Below are 20176 nucleotides of genomic sequence, written 5' to 3'. Positions count from 1 at the left end.
ATTGGATGATGATGAATTTTCTTGCCATATTTCCCATTTTCTTGCAATGCTAAACACTTCAAATTCATCTACCTCTGTTTCACATCAAACTCCTGATATCAGTTACTGCATTAACCACCCAGATAATACATTCTCACAAAAGTGATCACTACATAATTAATTAAACTGTTATTAAACATGTTTTTCTGCTTTACTCACTTTACTGCTAGTTGCATTCATTAAAGTTATCCATCCATAATTATTCTTTCTTTTACTCATCCCATAATAAAAGAATTCTTTACAATTCTCTTTAGCCTGCTTGGCTAATTTCCATAAATAATTTGATCTTACTGATGTTCTTACGTTTCTTACTATGATAGGCATGCTTCTTGCCTATTCTTTGTACTTGTTCATGTGCTTGCTGATGACATTTCTCTTTACATTTCATGTACATTTTTTTTTCAGCTGTTACTTGATAATGCTACCATCCAAGCTGCCTCCTGAGTTTATCAGGATCACCAATTCTTTCTGTTGTTCTAAATATATCCTTTCTTAACTGAAAATTCCACATGCTTAACCACCTCAATGAAAAGTAATTGTTTACTCTTCCCAATCTGAGACACTGCAGCTATCTTGGTTATGAACAAATTTCCTAATACTATCACTAGATTCACCACTCCTAAACCTCATGTCCTCCTTCCATCATATGCAGGTTTAGGTAATTATCTCTCATCAGTTGCATAAATTCCATTTCGTTCTTACCAGGTGTTATTTCCTCCCTCCAATCTATGTCACCATAGTTGAAACTTCAACCCATAATGATTATTCACCTTGTGCTCAATAAACTAAGTTGCCAACGTATATATATAGATTGGCATACAATGTATGCCAATCTATATTTTCCTTTGCACTTCTTGGTCTATAGCAATAACCAACTATATATTTTGTCCTGTTAGTCTAATATTTGTCCTATCTAAGACCAAACATCCTCAATGCACAACCTCCTACAACCCTGCCTTCCTGTTGAACTTTTTTTTTTGTTGGTTGCAATTTTTCTGCTGTCATCAACAATATCTCTTTAGTCTATTCTTGTATCCATATCATCCTCTATCAACAGTCTCACTAAAGGTTTTAAATTTTGGCATGTGAAATTAACCAATGCCAAAAACTCATTGCCAGGTAACCTTATATCTGACTTTTGGCAGTAGTATATATGAAATGTAATATTCCATATGACATAATCTGTGAAGAAAACCCGTTTTCACAGTTCTGTCACAGACTGTTCCATTCAGATCATCTACCTGCAAAACTATATTCAACATGTTCTGATTATTCCCATGACTGCATACATCTGATGCAAGGGTGGTTGTACACAGCCACCTGTATTTCCCCTCTCCAACAATCTCTAATATAAGTGTGAAATCCATTCCTTCTCCTCCTCAATTTTGCACTATATACTTTTATGGAATCATGCTTTCTCCGGACATTTAACTCTTATATCCATTGAAGTGCAATCGCCAGTTACGTGTTCACACATACATAGGAGTGGTGGTCTCATATCAGACAATAAAATTCATCTACCACCTAAAAACATTCACAGGGATTCAATACTGGGATTCAAACCTACAGCATGTTAATTGAAGAGTAAATAAGCTATCTGTATGGCTTTTATATAACCCCTTCAAGAGAATTCACTTCCCCAATCTACAAACCACACACTTTTCCTCCCACACAACCTATGCATTGATCTTTTGCATACTGCCTTTCTTCTGAATTCACTCCTACCATACTATAGAATGGACTAAGTATTTCTCACTTTTTTTTTTTTATTTATTTTTTTTTTTTTTGCTTCTTCAGCAGTAACTTTTTTACATCTTTTTTCATTTTGTACCTAACCTTTCAGGCATTCATGCAAAAAAAATCATCAGGATTTTTTTTAGATATTTTTAGTATACTTTTCACTCATTGCTGTTAAAAAAGTTAAAGTGTGCTAAAAACATCTCCAACAGATCCTAGTTGTGTGACAAAACAGAAAATATGCAATCGACATAGCATGGGCATATTGCAAGTTTAAGAGAGCCATATTTTCAAAATGTTTCATGAAAAGACTGGGAGAGGGGGAGGCACAGCTGACTCTTCAATCTGCTTATAGGTTTCCTACAAAGATATTTCTATATTCCTATAAAGACTATTGTTCTAGTCAATCTCTCTAGCCATGACATCAAGAGAAGATTTCTGAACTAAGTTAGCAGTATTTCACACTGATAACTATTCCAAGTACTTATATTTGCAGACTACTTCCTACTTATTTCTCCACAAAGTCATAAGCTTCTATATACGAATTGCCCGAGTCCTGAAAATAGTTCAGGTGCAAATTTGTTTGCTTACACTTGGATAAAGGACTACACCAAGTATATATAATTTCTTGGTATCTTTCATTTATTTCTCCACAAAACTACACCTGTTTTTCAGGACCCTCCCTGTTTATATTTCTTTCAAAAACTATAACCTCTGTCTTGCTAGGGTTGAGTTTAAGTTCTCTGTTCTTGCTGGTCTTATTAAATCAGTCAAGGATTCATCTTAGTTCTTCCCTGTCATTACAGACAAATACTGTATCATTAGCATATCTCAGATTGCTGACCATTCTGATCTAATTCCTGTCTTCAACTTATTCAGTACTACAAGCATGGCCTTCAGCACAGATACTGAAAAGGTGAGGAAAATGTAGGCATCCTTGCCTAATTCTCTTGCCTACTGAAGCCAATCAGTAAATCCTATCCACTCTTACCATGCCTTCTTGATCACTATCCAAGTTAGCTATCAACCTGATAATGTTTTGAGGAAAACCCATTATTTTCATTACCTTCCACAATTTCACATGTTGAACATGGCCAAACACTTTTGAGTAGTCTATGAAGTGCAATTACTAAACGAAGTCTAAATACTATACTTCTTGGTGATCTGCCTAAAACAAAAGATCTGATCTCTGGTACCCCTGGCCTTTTCCTTTAAACCTGCCTGTTGCTCAGGCATCCCAGTCTCAGCTTTGGCCTCAACCCTATTTAGGATAATCTTGCTTACATGATAGATTAAACTAATAGCGCTATGATTCTTGCAGTCCTTCATATTCCTGTTTCCCCATATCCTCATAATCAATCTATGAAACACTTATTCCTCCATCATTTTTAGCCTTAATTAACTCTGCCTGGATTCCATCTTCATTTGAAACCTTTGATTAGATCCTATGTTGATCCTGAAATTCACGGATCTCTAGGTCTGATTGGACCTAGATGCTTCTTGGCCTATATCCTGTATTATGAGCTTGAACTCCTTCCCAGAGTTTCCAAAATAGCATCCAATCATCTCAGTAACCTTTTCTTTTGTGAATAAATAAATTCTTTAGCAAAATAATCGTTTGTTGATTAATTTTCAACAGCCCTAACTGATTAAAATAATAATAATTATTATTATTTTTCTGAAAGTTTATTTTTCACTTGGTTAGAATATAATAAATTTAGTTTAATGTTTTATCCAAGTGTGAGCAAACAAAGTTTGCACCTGAGAGTATCTTCAGGACTGGGGTAAGGTGGTACAAGTCCTGAAGATACTTTCAGGCACAAACTTTGTTTGCTCACACTTGGATAAAGGATTAAACTAAATTTATTATATTATTTTTCTAACCTCATAGTTATAAAACCCATCACGGGAAGTCAACATTAAACAACACAAAGTCTATCATATCACTCCTGAAACTTATCTGTTTGCACTTTACCACCCTCTCAGGCATTCCATATTCTTAACACTCGCCATACAAAAAACTTACTCCTTACCCTCTTACTCACTATTTCCTTTTTTGCAATTTCCAGGAATAGCCCTTTTGCCCTTGTTCCTTCATCTCATTCTACCATATGAACAATCTCCCAGAGTCAACCCAACAATAACCTTATAGCCTTTAAAGGAATGCAGAGAACCAACCAGGGCTTCTGACCTAATGTCCAATCCTCACCTTCTCGTGGTGCACCCTGTTGGGTATCTACCTGGATACTGAACGAACGAGGATGGGCTGGCAATTTGGAATTTAGCCAACCAAATTGTATTCTTATTGGCTTAAACCAATATAGAAAATGATGGTACAACATGACAAAATTTCATGCCAGCTGGGGCGTCGCCTGGTTAAACAAGGGCCCCTGTTGCTTTTGCCAGGGAACCAGGGCGAACAGCGAAAAGTCAGCTACTGGAACAAATCTGAAAACAAACCCCAACTCAACATCACCAGAGTTAAAGATCGGTACTATCAACGTAAGAAGCCTGAATGGCAAAGAAATGGAGCTAGCTGAGGAATTAGATAAGTACCAGATCGACATAATAGGGGTGACTGAAACAAAAAAGACCAAAACTGGTGAGATCTTTCTGAGCAATAAATACAAAATGTTATATTCAGGCAATAACAATCAAGGAAAAGAAGGAGCAGCCATGGTATTCAACACAAAATACAAGGCTAATCTTCTTGAATGGCAGGCAGTCTCAATTAGAGTAATGTGGGCAAATGTGAGAATGGGAATCTGGATAATGAGACTTATTTGTGCCTATGGTCCCACAGAAGGTTTTACTAAGGTAGAAGTGGAGGAATTTTTTGATGCTTTAGAAAAAGCAACTGACACAATGAAAAAGGAAAAGTTGGTCCTTGTTAAGGATCTAAATAGCAGAGTAGGAAATGATTGTCAAACATACAAAAATATTTTGGGAAAATTTGGAGAAAAGAGCAAAGCTAATCTTCTTCTTCTTCTTCTGCAGCTTCTCCCACTTAAGTGGGGTCACTGTTGATAATGAGTCTCCTCTACACCTTCCTGTCTTGGGCTGTCACCACATCCAAGTTCTTCATCCTCAAGTTCTCTTCTACCAGCTCCCTCCATCTCTTCTTTGGCCATCCACACTTCCATCTTCCTTGCACATCCATCTGCATGACCCTTCTTCCCACATATTCGTCCTCCCTCCATATTACATGACCAAACCATCTCAACCTTGCCTCCTGTATTTTCACTCCTAAGTTCGTAACTGTCACTGTTCCCCTGGCATAGTCATTTCTCAGACAATCCTTTTTGGTCACACCGCACATCCACCTAAGCATTCTCATCTCTGCTACTTCCATCCTGCTGATGTTATTTTTCCTCAGGGCCACAGTTTCTATAGCATATGTCATAGCTGGCCTCACTACTGTCCTATAGATTTTGCCTTTCAGATTGATCAGCACTCTCTTATCGCATAACACTCCAGCCATCTCCCTCCAGTTCCTCCAACCCGCTTGTATCCTGCATCCCACTTCCTATTCAGCTCCTCCATCTTCTTCCACTGTTGAACCTAAGTATCTAAAGTCTCTCACCTTCCTGATGACATTTCCTTCCAGCTCCAGATAGGTCTCCTGTCTGCCACCCACTGTGCAACACATATACTCTGTCTTACTTCTGCTCAGTCTCATACCTCTCTCTTCCAGTACTATTCCATCTTTCCAGTTTAGTTCCTGCTTCTTCTCTCAAATCTTCACACAGCAAGATGTCATCTACATACAACGTTGTCCAAGGCACACCTTCTCTCACCTACTCTGTTACCACCTCCATCACAATATTAAACAGAAACAGACTTAATGCTGACCGTTGATGCAAGCCAACTGTTACTTGAAAACTTTATGCCTGTCCCAGACAGGTCCGAACACTTGTCTTCAAATTTCTGTACATTTCCCGCACCAACCTGATATATTTCTCCAGAACCTTCTTCTCCCTCAGACACCTCCAGACTTCTTGCCTTGGCACTCTATCGTATGCTTTCTCCAGATCAATAAATGCCAGGTGTAGCTCCCTTTGTTTCTCTCGATACTCTTCCATCATATGCCGTAACCCAAAGATAGCATCTGTTGTTGATCTACCAGGCATGAAGCCAAATTGTTCCTTTGCAATCTCCACCTCCTTCCTCAATCTACCATCAAGAACCCTTTCTAGGATTTTCATTGTGTGGGATATCAACTTTATTCCTCTGTAATTTTTACATTCTTGTACATCCCCTTTACCCTTGTAGATGGGGACAAGAGTACTCTCCCTCCATTCCTCGGGTATATTTTCCTGTTGGCAAACTTTCATGAACAGGTCCAACAGCAGATCAATTCCCTCTTCCCCCAGTACCTTCAATGCCTCCACTGGACTTCTGTCGGGGCCCACCGATTTTCCATTCCTCATCCTCTTCATGGCCTTCATTGGTTCTGCACCATCCCCTCAGAAGGCTGTCGATCTTCTCAGTGAGTCATTGCATTTTCCTCATTCAAAAGTCCCTCAAAGTATATTTTCCATCTGTTTCTTATGTCCACATCCCTCCATAATACTCTTCCTTCAGCGTCTTTGATCTGACTAATAATAATGGCAAATACCTGTTGGATTTCTGCTCAGGACATGGACTGGTTATTACTAACACCATGTTCCAACATAAAAATGTGCACAAATTCACATGGAGAGAAGAGGCAAGGAATAAGAAAAGTCTCATTGCTATGTTATTCTTGATAGTGATGTTTTCTCCCTGGTGCAGGACACCAGAGTGTACAGAGGATTTGAAATTGGAAGTGATCACATTTAGTCTTGTGCAGGATAAAATTGAATTTCATATTGAAAAGAATAACATGTAAGAAAGTTGAGCAGCTCTCAGATGTGAACTGTAGACTAAAATACAGAATGATTATTGAAGAAAAAATGAAAGAGTTTGAGAACAGGAACCAAACCTTGGAGATTCAGTGGTAAGCCTCGAAGAAAACCCTGATGGATTTCAGCCACAGAGGCATGTGGTGAGGTTGTCTGCAAGGATAGAAAAATCAAGACTCCATGGTTGACACAGGAAGTTAAAGAGGCAGTGAAGGAAAAGAAGAAAGCATATCAAAAGTTCCTGGTAAATAAGTCAGAATTTGTTCTTAGAGAATACTAAGACAAATGTAAGAAAGCGAAACGCTGTGTAAAACTAGCTAAACAAAAGTCATGGGAAGACTTTGGCAAGAACATAGAAAATAAATATCAAGAAGGTGGAAAGATATTCTGGAGGTTGTGGAAGAAGCTTAGCATTGGAGGAAAGAGTGCTGTAAAAGGAGTTAGAGATGATAATGGTGACATGAAAACAGGAGATTAAGATATCCTTGAAGTATGGAGTAATTACTTCGAAAAATTGCTAAATGAAACAAGCAGTGATAGCACAGTGGTAAAAAACACTCAACAGGCATACAGTCAGGAATACATATCCATACTTGAAGTAGAAAAAGCCATCAAAGGCTTGAAATGTGGAAAGGCAGCAGCAGGAGTAGATGATATTTGACCAGAAATGCTGAAGTATGGTGGTATAAAAGTCTTACGTGGCTGCACTGCATAGTTCAGAAAGCCTGGACAGAGGGACGAATTCCCGATGATTGGAGTAGAGCTCTCATATTACCCATATATAAAAAGGGAAATAAAACTGAATGCGAGAATTACAGAGGTATTTTCCTACTGAGTGTTCCTGGCAAGATCTATGCAAGTATACTTGAGAAACGGTTGAGAAGAATTGTGGAAGAAAAGCTTGGTGAAGAACAAGCTGAATTCAGGCCAAATAGAGGCTGTCAGGATCAGATCTCCACTTTACGACAAATAGTTGAGAAAGCATGGGAATATAACAAAGATCTGCATTTAAGTTTTGTCAATCTGGAAAAGGCATATGACAAGGTGCCAAGAGAGAAGCTATTCAATACGCTACAGTTATATGGTGTCAATGGGGCATTATATCAAGCAATACTTAGTCTTTATTTGAGGTGCAAGTCAGCAGTTAGAATTTAAGGAAGTACAGGAAGATAGTTTAATGTTAAATCTGGTGGGAAACAAAGTTGTAGATTATCCCCTCTGTTATTCATTATCTATATGGATCACATTATGAAGGAAAGTGGTATTAAACATGATATCAGAACTGGAGATGTTAATGTCAGCTCTTAGCTTTATGCAGAACGATGTTATACTTCTAAATAAATCTGCTACAAGTTTGCAAGATTCCCTGATTAAATTGAATAACTATTGTAATAGATATGGTATGAAGGTCAGCATTAAAAAGACAAAGACAATGAAAATAGGTAGAATTGTTGAAAATGTCAACTGCATTGTGAATGGGGAACCTGTGGAATAAGTAAAACATTTCACCTACTTAGGCACGATTTTTAGTGAAGATGGTAAATTAAATATGGAAATAGACAACAGAATCAACAAAGCTGGTATGGTAAGAAGTCAATTGAATAAATTCATATGGAATAAGAGAGAAATTAGTTGGAACACTAAATTAGCTGTATACAAGACAGTGTTCAAACCAGTTTTAACTTATGGATCTGAGAGCTGGCTCAGAAGTAAAACATTTGACCAAAGACTAGAGACCACAGATATGAGAGTCCTGAGATTAGAGTCGTGAACAGATGGCATCAATTGCAATATCATATTAAAAACGAGGATATTAGGAAAGAACTTGACATTGTCTGCATCCAGGAATGCGTTAGCAGAGCTAATCTCAGAATGGGTGAGGAAAGATTAGCAAAACAAGTGTTCTCTGCCAGGTTGGCAGGAAAACGACCCAGAGGAAGACCAAGATATAGGTGGATTGATACGTACAAAGTGCCTTAGATGATAGAAATATAAGATATGATAATGTTTGAGTCTTGACAAGTAACAGACTGATTTGGAGGAAAATTGTAGATAGGAAGTTAGTAATGACGTAAATTTTTCATGTAGTACTATCATATCCTGTACACCCCTTGAGGGTACATGTCAGGAAATTGATGATGATAGTTTAATTGTCTCAATCATATCTCCCTTCATCTTCTATCCACCAAATTCTGCAGTTTGCATGCCCTTAGTCTATCCTCTTAACTGACATTGTTGGTATACATCTCTGCACACTCTCCAAGATGATTTCATCTTCTTCAAATCCCAGGGAACAGATATGAGCACAGAAATCCAGATGTGGTCCAATCAAAGCTTTATTCGATGGAACAACTACCCTTTTATCTCTAATGGTTAATGTCCTTCTCAATATTGCAGCAATTCCATCAGTTGTCTTCACAATATTTGAAATATATCCTCTAAGCTTCAAAGTTCTATCTACAATCACCTCCTTCCAAGATCCTTCACATTCTCTGCTTCCAATATAACTGCATCAAATGAGTATGAAGCATCTCATCTATAGATCCCAAATTTAAAAACCTGACATTTAGCTGCATTAAATGAATATTCCCATTCATCTGGCTGCTTCTCCAGCATATATTCAAATACTCTCATAGAACCAATACTTCATCACTATTACTAATAACCCTCCCAAGCTTTACATCATCTGCAGACAACTAAATATTGCCTTGCCATCCAGTGACAATATCATTAAACATAAAAACTGGACAGTAATGGTCCCAGTACTGAATCCTGTAAAACTCTACTTGTAACTTTCCTTCCTACTCCCTGATATTGCTCTTCCATATACAACTCTCTGATATCTATCACAGACAGACAGATGTCTATAAAAGACAACCAGATTATTAAAAGAGCATCCTCTTAACAAATTCAAGCTGGCCTGCATAAATGATACTGCTCTCATTTGCCCAATTGTGTACAGGAAAGAATATAATGAATCTGAATATGATGTCTGACATTATATCACCTCACCTGCTATGTACTTACTATGTACATAATTATTGAATTCTATGTATGGCAATTTTTGAGTTGCAATTAACTTGATGATTTTCATTAGTGATGTGAAAAGATAGTCCAGATTTGTATGCTCATTTCTTCTCAACATCTCTTACATGTTCTTTTTTGACTGATTTCTCCATATTTCTGTTCCCCCTATTCTATGTAATAAATGCCACAATTACAGCAGATTTTGTATACCCCTGGTCTTTTCATCGGTTGTTTTCAATAAATATGTACATAAATTTAAGGAAGCAAGCAAGATGATATGATGTCTGACCCAGTGTAATAAAAACCAATCTTAAATCAACTCTGACAGGCTAAAGGATCTACACATTAATGAATTAAGCTATGAAACAAGGTATGCTATATCTTGTAACAATGAACCTCACATATGATATCTCACTCCTAAGTTCAACATCTGTTACATGTTGAATGAAGTGGAAAATAAGTTAATAATTCAGAAATCTCTGTAAAATACCTCTTTATATTTATCATTCATTTATGTTGATATGAAGTTCATTTATGCTGAAATCTCTAAATGTTTACTTAACTACAATATCTAAACATCTCAAATTGAGAGGCTTTTGTAATTCAAAAAATCCAATTGCACTGTACTACTCCAGTTTATATTTGTCACAATCTGAATAAGTACACAATAAGGCTGTATCCTAGTCATTTTATTAAAGTCATTTATTGTTTTACCTTTATTTCGGGGCTTTTGTCAGCAATTAATTAAAAAATATGGATACAACAAGCCATGAAAATTTCAACTCATTCGGCTAAAATACTAAAATTTTTTTTTCTCTGAAGTTCATTTATGCTGAAATCTCTAAATGTTTACTTAACTACAGTATCTAAACATCTCAAATTGAGAGGCTTTTGTAATTCAAAAAATCAATGTACTCCAGTTTATATTGTTATCCTGAAAATAAACTAGATATTGATGTACGCTATCTACCAATAATTGTCCAGACACACCTGTTATCTGAAGTTATGGAACATTCCAGATTTGTTAATAACATAAAAACCAGTGTACAGATAGTAGGAAGCAGTATTTCATCACAGCAGTTGAATACTGGTGGCATGGCAGCACGATGTGAACTCAGTGACTTTGAGAGAGGTGTCATCGTGGGCTTTCACATTGGTGGTATGTCCATTCGTGCCACTGCCACTCAACTGGAGCATCCAAAATCAACAAATGGAAATGTTCTGGATCACCAGTACAGGAAAACACCCAGAGTGGCTGTTGAAAATGATTAATGGACAGGAGGGTGTTAAAATGGGTGGCATGCAAAAACCAGCTACAATCAGCACAGTAATACCATGTTGAGCACTAATACTGTACAAAAAAGAACTATTTACTGGGTTTTGGAAGAGCAGCAGCACACAGGCCAAACATCACAACAACGAACAAGGGAGCTCGTCTGATGCAAAGAGAGCGTGAACTGGACAACTGACCAGTGGAAAACAGTACTCTGGAGCGATGAATCAAGGTTCATCTGTTTCCAGTCTGATGGCAGGGTGTGGAGGAAACCTGGTGAATGCTTGTTACCACAGTGTGTTATACCCACAGTAAAGTTTGGTAATGGAGGAGTAATGGTGTGTGAGTGCATTCAGCTGGTCTGGAATGGTTCCATGAAAGTACCTTGATATTCTGGATAATCAGGTGCTGCCTTGTGGAGTTTTTATGGAATGAACCTGTATTACTATCAAGATGATAATGCCCCATGCCACAAAGCTGCTGCTGTTATGGAATGGTATGAAGAGATGGGTGTTAAACAACTGCCCTGGTCTGGCAGAATCCTGACCTCAACCCCATCAAACACTTGTCGGATGAATTGGAGTACAGCACATCCTCGATCTGTCGATGAACTCAGTGCGCTTTTATAGAGGAATGGAGACAAATTCCACCTGATGTCTGCCACACATTGGTGGAAAGATTTCCTCAAAGGGTGCAGGTTGACATCAAAGCCAAAGGTTGACATACCTGAAGGGTTCACTTGCTGGTATCAATTGTAAATTGCTAAAGTGTCTGAACAATTATTGTTAGATAGTGTATATTTAAATAAAGTTAAAAATAGCAATCACATTATGCCGAATCTCAGATAGAAGAATCACCTACTTGTTTCCTGGTTGTTTTTATTTATATAAACAAATGGGTAACATTAAGATTTTAGATGTTAGAATTTAATAACAAAACTATTTAGATATTAATTTCAACAAATGCAAAAAAAAGAAGCTTAATACATACATGTGGACCAGGTGGACCTTCTCTTCCTCTTTCACCCCTTGGTCCCAGTGGTCCCTAAAATAAACGTAAATTCAAATTAGAAACTCACATTTTGATTCCTTTTTCATATGCTGGTAAATTACAAAACAACAAAAGAGAAAGCACATATTATCATTAGACTTCTATGTAGTCTGCACAGGAAGTCCTCAAAAAGAGGACTTTTTTTGGTAATGCAACCCCACTTCTCTGCTACTCTCCAAGCAAAAATTTAACTTCATACTCTATTGTTTCTCTCCTTAATCGACTTCTAAGGAGGACTTCTCATTCTCTACTTTTCTTCCTTTGTGCTATGATTTTGATGTGATAAATAAAAATCCTCTCACCAATTTGTGTTTCTGTTGTATCATCCTTTATCTTGGATTTTTTTTTTTTTTCAAAATCAACCACTTTTTTGATTTACTTAATTTTTTACAATTACTTAGTTAACATTATATATGTTTACATTTTCTGTAAACACATATATAGTATACATAAATGTTTACCATAGAGTAGGAACTTATTCATAAAGTCCTTTGGTGTCAACACAAATTATGAAACTAATATCAATAACAGCCTGAATATCTTCAAACCTATCCACCAAGTTTCCAAACTAGTCAAACTTTAAACAGAACTTCTGTCACCCACTTCTGGCACATATCCAGAGAAGAGAAACACAGATGAATACATACATGTGATACCTGATACATGTGATACCTGAAACACATGTGGAATTCATACCTGTGATAGTTTATTAGTTGGCAGACTTCTAGATAGTGAATCTTAGTAGGTTGCTGAGGTATTTCTAAGTCTAAAAGTCTAGAATAACTGATGTTCTGAGCACCATAATGAAAAGTATGCCAAACTTTGGTGAAGCCTGTCAGTATGTAACAATCAGATACTCTGCGTAATATCCCTAGAGATATCTCTTAGCCAACAGACATTAAATCATCAGACCAGAGGAACTATCTAGGAATGAACCAACATAAGCAGAATTCCAAGTGTGGCATCCACAATCCCCCACTCAAAGAAAAGACACTACTAAACAGAACTTTGCATCACAGATGAGAGCAGATGAATTTCCCTACTGTAATACCACCACTTCACTTATTAGCAGTTTGAAGCAAAAAACCATCTTCAGATTGAGCAAAGAGCCAGTTTACTTTTTCAACCGATTCATCCAGTATGCAATATTTTGAGTGATATTCTCAAAATTATGTCAGACATTGTGGAAATCCCTAACATGCTTTAATTTCACAGATACAGATTTAAAAACAGTTTTATATGACTAGCTGCTGGATTAAATATATTGGAAGTCTCCTAAATGCTTTCGGACATTACCAGGTCAACTACTGAATAATTTTGCTGCAAGTACTATGTCAGGTGTGCTTGAAGAGAGTCTAAGTAGTGATATGTAAGGGGGGGGGGGAAGAATTTGACTCAACTCTTCTGTAAATCATGGCTTTGGCCATGATTTACAGAAGAGTTGAGTGAAATTCTCCAATGGTAAGACTTGGTGAGGAATCCATTACTGTATATTTCATGTCCTTGCTAATTTCAGTTCAAAACAACCACCATGAAGAGGGAAACAAAGAGAAATGGATTACATGTAATTATTATTATTATTATTATTATTATTATTATTTTGACACCTCCAGGGAGTCCAAAGACTCATCGAGGGAGAGTGTGCCGACAGCATCGAACGATTGGCCCCTTCCAACTACTAACCGCGCTCAAACTTACTTAACTGAGCCATTAGTAGCAGAGGCTCTACCAATCGACCAAACTTCGCCGGTTTTACATGGTGAGTAATTACATTACTTACCATGTAAAACCCAATTACTCTTTGACTTCTCTCCTTAAACATAGCATTTGTATATATATGTTTGTTCTGATACACCATGTCAAAAAATTCTTCCAAGATAAGCTTCTTACCTTTTTGATTTTCTTTGGCTAAAAAATGTCTCTGCATTATTTATTTAAATTCACCTGATTTGATCTTGAAAAGGTCAAAAGCAGGAAACCTGCACTGTATTTTTTTTTTCCTTTCTTTTAGGCTTGCACGGTGATCCGAGTACATTTTTGAAGATCATGGAGACAACTACTGTGTTTGAGTAAAACTTTAGTTTAACATGACCTTGATATAAAGGTCGACGTTTCGACCTTTATATCAAGGTCATCTTCTGGAGCATATGCACTATATACAGAGAACAAGCTACACTAAAATCTATCTGGTTTATTAAAGTTACTGACCAACCGTTACAACAATTATTGGCCTGACCTCTAGTGAAAAAAAAAAAAAATAGAACATACATCAACGCTACAGTCATATTATTAATATTATCTGTTGGTTGTAGAATTACATTGGGCACAATTTAATTACAGTCATACCCTGACTTACGCTACCCCAACTTAAGTGAATCCGGAGTTACGCGGTTTCTCATACATACATATTCCCATCCCGCTTCACGCCTCACCACTAGTCATATCTTTCAGGCGCCAGCCGCATTCGCCAGTGTCGCACATGCTGTGAACAAGCACTGACGTGTTTTGCGCGGTCTCCATTCATACAAGATTTTTATAGTCTACAAACCTTGCGAATGTTTAATGTTATGTTCTTAATAAAAATTTTATCATATAAAAAATAACAATGTCATCCAAAAGAAGCAAGTCCGATTCTTCTACAGCTAGCAAGAAAAGAAAAACATTGACTTTGGAAACAAAACTCAACATTATTAAGGATTTTGAAGGCGGAATGAAAATTTGTGAGCTAACAAAGAAGTTCGATCTACAGGAATCCACAGTAAGAACAATCATAAAAGAAAGGTTTACAGATTTTGGAGGACAAAGGATTCTAACGAGGAATGAATTGTAGCCACAGGGCAAGGAATAAAAAATCATTAGCTTGCTATGAAGAAATTTTGTGTGACAAGAAAAAGACATTATGCCGTCAGACGAATCTATTAGATTTTATGAAACCATCGACATCGAAATAACTTTCTTTTTTTTTTATGTACGAAAAACTACAATTATGATTATATTTCTTAAAAAATATAAGTGTTTTTGAAAACCTTTGGTCCCAATTGTATGTTTGTATATATAAATTACAAAATTATACCCCGAGTTACGCGAATTCGACTTACGCATTTTTTGTTGGTCCCACCTGCCACGTAACTTCGGGGTTTTACTGTATACATATATACACACATATATTTACAATATGATTATACATGTACATTCCAACCAGTTGGTATGGAATGGTTTCTAATACTAGCTAGAAGTTGGCTAAAGTCCTGACTTATGCTGGATCTTAGGTATTAGGTAGGCTGAATGCGTGCCATCCAGATTCTTGGAATGTTCATGCTGCCATTGTCGTTGATATACGGGTGGTTTATCAGAATTTCGCAGCCTTCCTTAAATTTCCTTTCTTACCAGGTTTTTTTTGTATGGTGTAAAGTGCGGGTGCTTTTCCAGTCGATTTGGTGTAAGGTGTTGAGTGCATGATCTGAGAGGCCTGCTTCACCAAAATGGTTATATTTAATGTGTCTTATGTGTCCTTTCTTACGTTTAGGGATGATTATACGTCCTGTTTCACCAATGTACGGTAAGTTACAGGTGCAGTGGATGCAATAGACACCAGGATGTGCCAAGGGGAGGAGAGGATCCTTAGAAGAGCTGAGTATGGTTTTAAGTTTAGTAGGTGGCTTAAAGGTGGCATTAAGGTTATAATGGTGTAGGATTCTTTTGATTTTTTCCGATCACCGTTTAATGTATGGGATGGCTATGGTTTTACTGTAATCTAGATTCTTTTTTGTTTATATTTTATGGAGTATTTTATTGATAGCGTTTTTGTTATAGCCATTATTTATGAATGTGTCGATGTTTTTTAGTTATTATTTCAGGGCTTGCTGGTTAGAGCAAATTGTTATGGCCCTGTTTTTAAGAGTGTTAATGACTCCATATTTTTGTGATGGGTGGTGGTGGTATGAATTAGCATGTATGTATTGACCTGTATGTGTTGGTTTTCGGTAGACCGTGAAGGATAGACTGCCTGAGGGGAGACGTGTGACTAGTGTGTCTAGGAACGGGAGCAAGTTCTGATTTTCAATTTCGATGGTAAACTGTATGAGTTCATGTTGTTTGTTCAGGTGGCTAAGGAATGTGTTTAGCATTTATTGCCCATGCGGCCAGATAGCAAACACATCGTCAACGTATCTAAGCCATATTGTAGGTTTTAGAGTGGTGGAATCAAGAGCCCTTTGCGCAAAAGTTTCCATGTAAAAGTTAGTGATTGGGGGGGATAGTGAGGAGCCCACAGCTGTACCTTCTTTTTGTAGGTAAAATTTGTTTTGCCACACAAAGTAACCGGACTGTAGTAGGTGGGCAAAGAGGGCCATAATGCTGGGAGGAAATTTGTTCTGTAGTAAGAGAATTGTGTCATTGATGGGGAGATTTGTGAAATGGGCAGAAATGTCAAAACTGACTAATAAGTTGTCTTTGTCGAGTGTTATGTTTTTAATTTTGTTTATAAAGTGTTGTGTGTTCTTTATGTAGGAGGGGGAAATGACTACCAATGCCTTGAGTGTCAATGCTAATTTCTTGGCTAAGTGGTAACTAGGGGTTTTTATTCCTTCCACAATAGGTCAAAGTGGCACATTTTGTTTGTGTATTTTCGGGACACCATATATTCTAGGGGCGGGCATAGTGGGGTATGAGTTTTTTAACCGTGTCTGGTGGCCAAGAAGTGACGGACTTAAGAAGTTTCTCTCTTTTATTTTTTATCCTGTTCGTTGGGTTATAGTTTACCAGTTTGTAGGTGCTGTTATCGGCTACTAGTTGATTCATCTGAAGTATGTATGTTGACCTGTCAAGGACGACAGTGGCATTGCCTTTGTCCGATTTCGTTATCAATATGTCTTGGTTGGCTTTTAATGACTTTATTGCTGCTAGTTCCGTTTTTATGAGATTGCTATGTATGGTTTTCGTATTGTTCAGGACATTACTAGTTTCTAATTGTATTTTATCGGCTATATTGTTGGGTAGAGACCTGATGTCTCTTTACGTGATAAATGAAATCCAATTTGTTCACCTTTTTAGGTGCTATTGCGTTGTTAAGACCTTTATCCAGTAGCGCAAGTTCGCTGCTGTTTAAGGTGTGATTTGATAGGTTGATCACATAGTTCTTGCTTGCCAGTGGTTGGTCGCTCCATGTCTCCCTAGTTTGCTGTTCATAGTTGGAGGTGTTTACCAGGGCAGAGATCTCCTGATTGGTTGGATTCTCATGATAGGCAGCAATATTTCGCTGCTGTTTCAAACTGTGAAATTTAGCCTTGAGTTTTTCTTTATTATTTTACAGGTTATATTTGGCCGAATTGTCAGTAATTCTTTCCAGTATTTGCAGAATATCTGGATTTATATGGCTCGATAGTTCAGATTACAATTTTGAAACTAAATTTTGAGTTATTTCTAGGTTTTGGAGGGCTGTTTGTATCTGTTCTCTAAGCATGTATCTGTTTGTATTTGTTCTCTATCTGTTCTCACAAATGTCCCCATCAATGACACATAATTGTCTTACTACAGAACAAATTTCTGCCCGGCATTACGGCCCTCTTTGCCCACATACTACAGTCCAGTTACTTCGTGTGGCAAATCAAATTTTACCTACAAAAAGAAGGTACAGCTATGGGCTGCTCACTATCCCCTCAATCGCTAACTTTTACATGGAAACTTTTGAGCAAAGGGCTCTTGATTCCACCACTCTAAAACCTACAATATTATTATTATTATTATTCGGGCAACTTCAAGAAGTCCACAGACTCATCGAGGGAGGCCCTAACATCATGTCAAGAACAACTATTCGACATTCACACAGTATCTATCATACCTCGCCTTGAACCCATTCATGGTCTTATCACCCACAACAGACTCTGGCAGCTTGAGAGTTTATTTTTCACTTGGTTAAACTATAATAAGTTTAGTTTAATCCTTTATCCAAGTGTGAGCAAACAAAGTTTGCACCTGAAAGTATCTTCAGGAGTGGGGTAAGGTAGTGCAACACCAGACCACTCATTGCAAAGGTGGAGAAAGCTCTCATCACTTCTATCTCAGTATCTACCATAATGCAAAGCACATCTCCTTGTGGATATGTGTAATGCTATGCATTAAGGCAAGGGCCACTACCCATACCGGTTTCGACCTTTATTGAGGTCTCGTCAGTGGGAGCCAGGCCCAGTAGTGGAGATACAAAGGCAGAAGCAACGAGAGGTCATCTTAACCTATAGGAGTTGCCAAAGGGTGTGCAACCTTATTATTAAATTACTCCGGATTCATAGCGTTACACATATCCGCAAGGAGATGTGCTTTGAAATATGCAAGATGCTGAAGTAACCTGATGAAATGGGGTTATGCAGATGATGACAGATGTGAATGCGGAGACACCCAAACTGACGAACATCTTTTATGTTGCCCAGATCTAATCGATGTGTGCTTCATGGATGACATTCTGATGGTCAATGAAAAGGCGATACAAGCCGCTGTTTGGTGTTTGGTGTTCCGGACTCGGAAAGTAAGTACCACACTTGATGGAGAATTAAACCTTGATTTTTATTGCATTGGGTTGGGTTTTTTAGCATATTAGCAGCTTCTTTAAATTTTCTTATATAACTGTTGTTTTCTATGTATGACATCGTCGTTTTTTGCCAGAGTACATCGTGTCCAGTGGAAGTGGTATGGAAAGCAAGACCCGTTTTTTGTAATTCTCTTTTGCATTGTACGTCTTTTTGGTGTTCAGCCATGCATGTTTCTCCAGATCTTCCTGTCTGTCCTACATAGCAAATTCAGCAAGAGCAATGGATTTTGTAAATCCTGGTTTTTTTTAAGAGGATGATGAGGTGGTTTTGGTGGATGTGGGAATCTTGAGATTTTTTTCATAGGAAGGAAAGCTACTTTTATGTTGTGTTTGTTCATTAATTTGGCTAGCTTATCTGTTACATTTTTGATATAAGGAAACAAGATTGCATTTTTGTAAGCATTATCATATGTTTCCACTCCTTTAGAAGTGGAAACATATGATAATGTTCTTTAGGTTACTCTTCCAGTTACATGGCTTAATGAATTAATGAATAAGACTGAGTCCTTAATCTATTTTCTTAAAATACATAATGAAACCTTATCCAGTCCCCATTATCTTATCCACAGCCAGTGTGCTTAATAATTCAAATAAAGTCATGTTCATGTACTTGCAAACTCTAAAAATAAAACCCATTTCACCAAAATGAAATACCCTAACAAAATGATTGCTACAGTTTTACTGTGTCATATGCAGCAATCAGCTGACCATCTCTATCCAGCACAGTCAATCTTCATAATCACTTTTTTCCCTCCTATCCATAAAAAAAAATTTTAAATACTTTGAAATCTTATTTAGCTCAGAGGTGATAACTGCATTCCCCCTTCTTTTCTTTTTTTAATATAAGTTCCACTAACAAAGGGATGTAAACCTACAGCACATTTGGTAATATGGGAATGCTAAAATAATCCAGGAACTTGGTGCTAGAGACCAAAATAGTACTATTCCAGGCACTTGTACAGGCCACCAATAAAGCAGGGTAGTGATTCTCTCTCTAACAAAGGCAATGAAAATTTCACTACCTAATGATTTTCGCACATACATTAATATCCCTGCAGTGCGATTTGCGCCCACAACCTGTGGATGCAAATCTGACTTACAATTGATGCAACTGAACAGATCTTTGCTCTCCAGGAGAGATGTTTACCTACTCATCCAACCATACCAGAAAAACAACTACCTCAGTACTTGTCATTTTACAAAATCTTAAATACTACTGAAGAAATTCAAAATGGTCTATAGTCTAATGCTTTCAGTTTGGCATCACCTTCATGAAATAGCATTATCATATGTTGACAGAAAGATGACAAGTATCTCTGTATATGTCATCTTCCTAACAAAGATGTCAGTTTTTTAATTTTTTTTAAATATAATTGCTCTTATTCCTAATAGTTTGGCCAGGTTCTCTGCCTGAAATGAAACAAATCACTGTGCATGTTCCAGCAGCAAGAGTCAGTCCTCAGAGGAGACTGCAGGCACTAACAATCAATTTTTGGTGAACAATTTAAAACTGTTGACACCTGCTACAACTGGGATAGGGGTTGCAAACTCAGTGTGAGCTGAGTGGTGTAGAAACAGATTCAG

General features: G+C 37.3%; 1 protein-coding gene across 1 annotated transcript in view; it reads right to left on the bottom strand.

The window, feature by feature from the left end:
- The window catches only part of LOC150098992 (uncharacterized), a 700419-nt gene that overhangs the window by 461277 nt on the left and 218966 nt on the right, over positions 1-20176 (bottom strand). Inside the window, exon 14 of the mRNA XM_090405788.1 lies at positions 11950-12003. Within this exon, the coding sequence (XP_090261914.1) occupies positions 11950-12003 (54 nt within the window). The remainder of the gene's footprint in view (positions 1-11949; positions 12004-20176) is intronic.

This window comes from Typopeltis vanoorti, chromosome 15, assembly GCF_054136105.1.
Source record: "Typopeltis vanoorti isolate ZY-2024b chromosome 15, IOZ_Tvanoo_1.0, whole genome shotgun sequence".
Taxonomy (NCBI): domain Eukaryota; kingdom Metazoa; phylum Arthropoda; class Arachnida; order Uropygi; family Thelyphonidae; genus Typopeltis; species Typopeltis vanoorti.
Note: the sequence above shows the minus strand (reverse complement) of the source record. Positions and strands in the feature narration are given on the sequence as shown.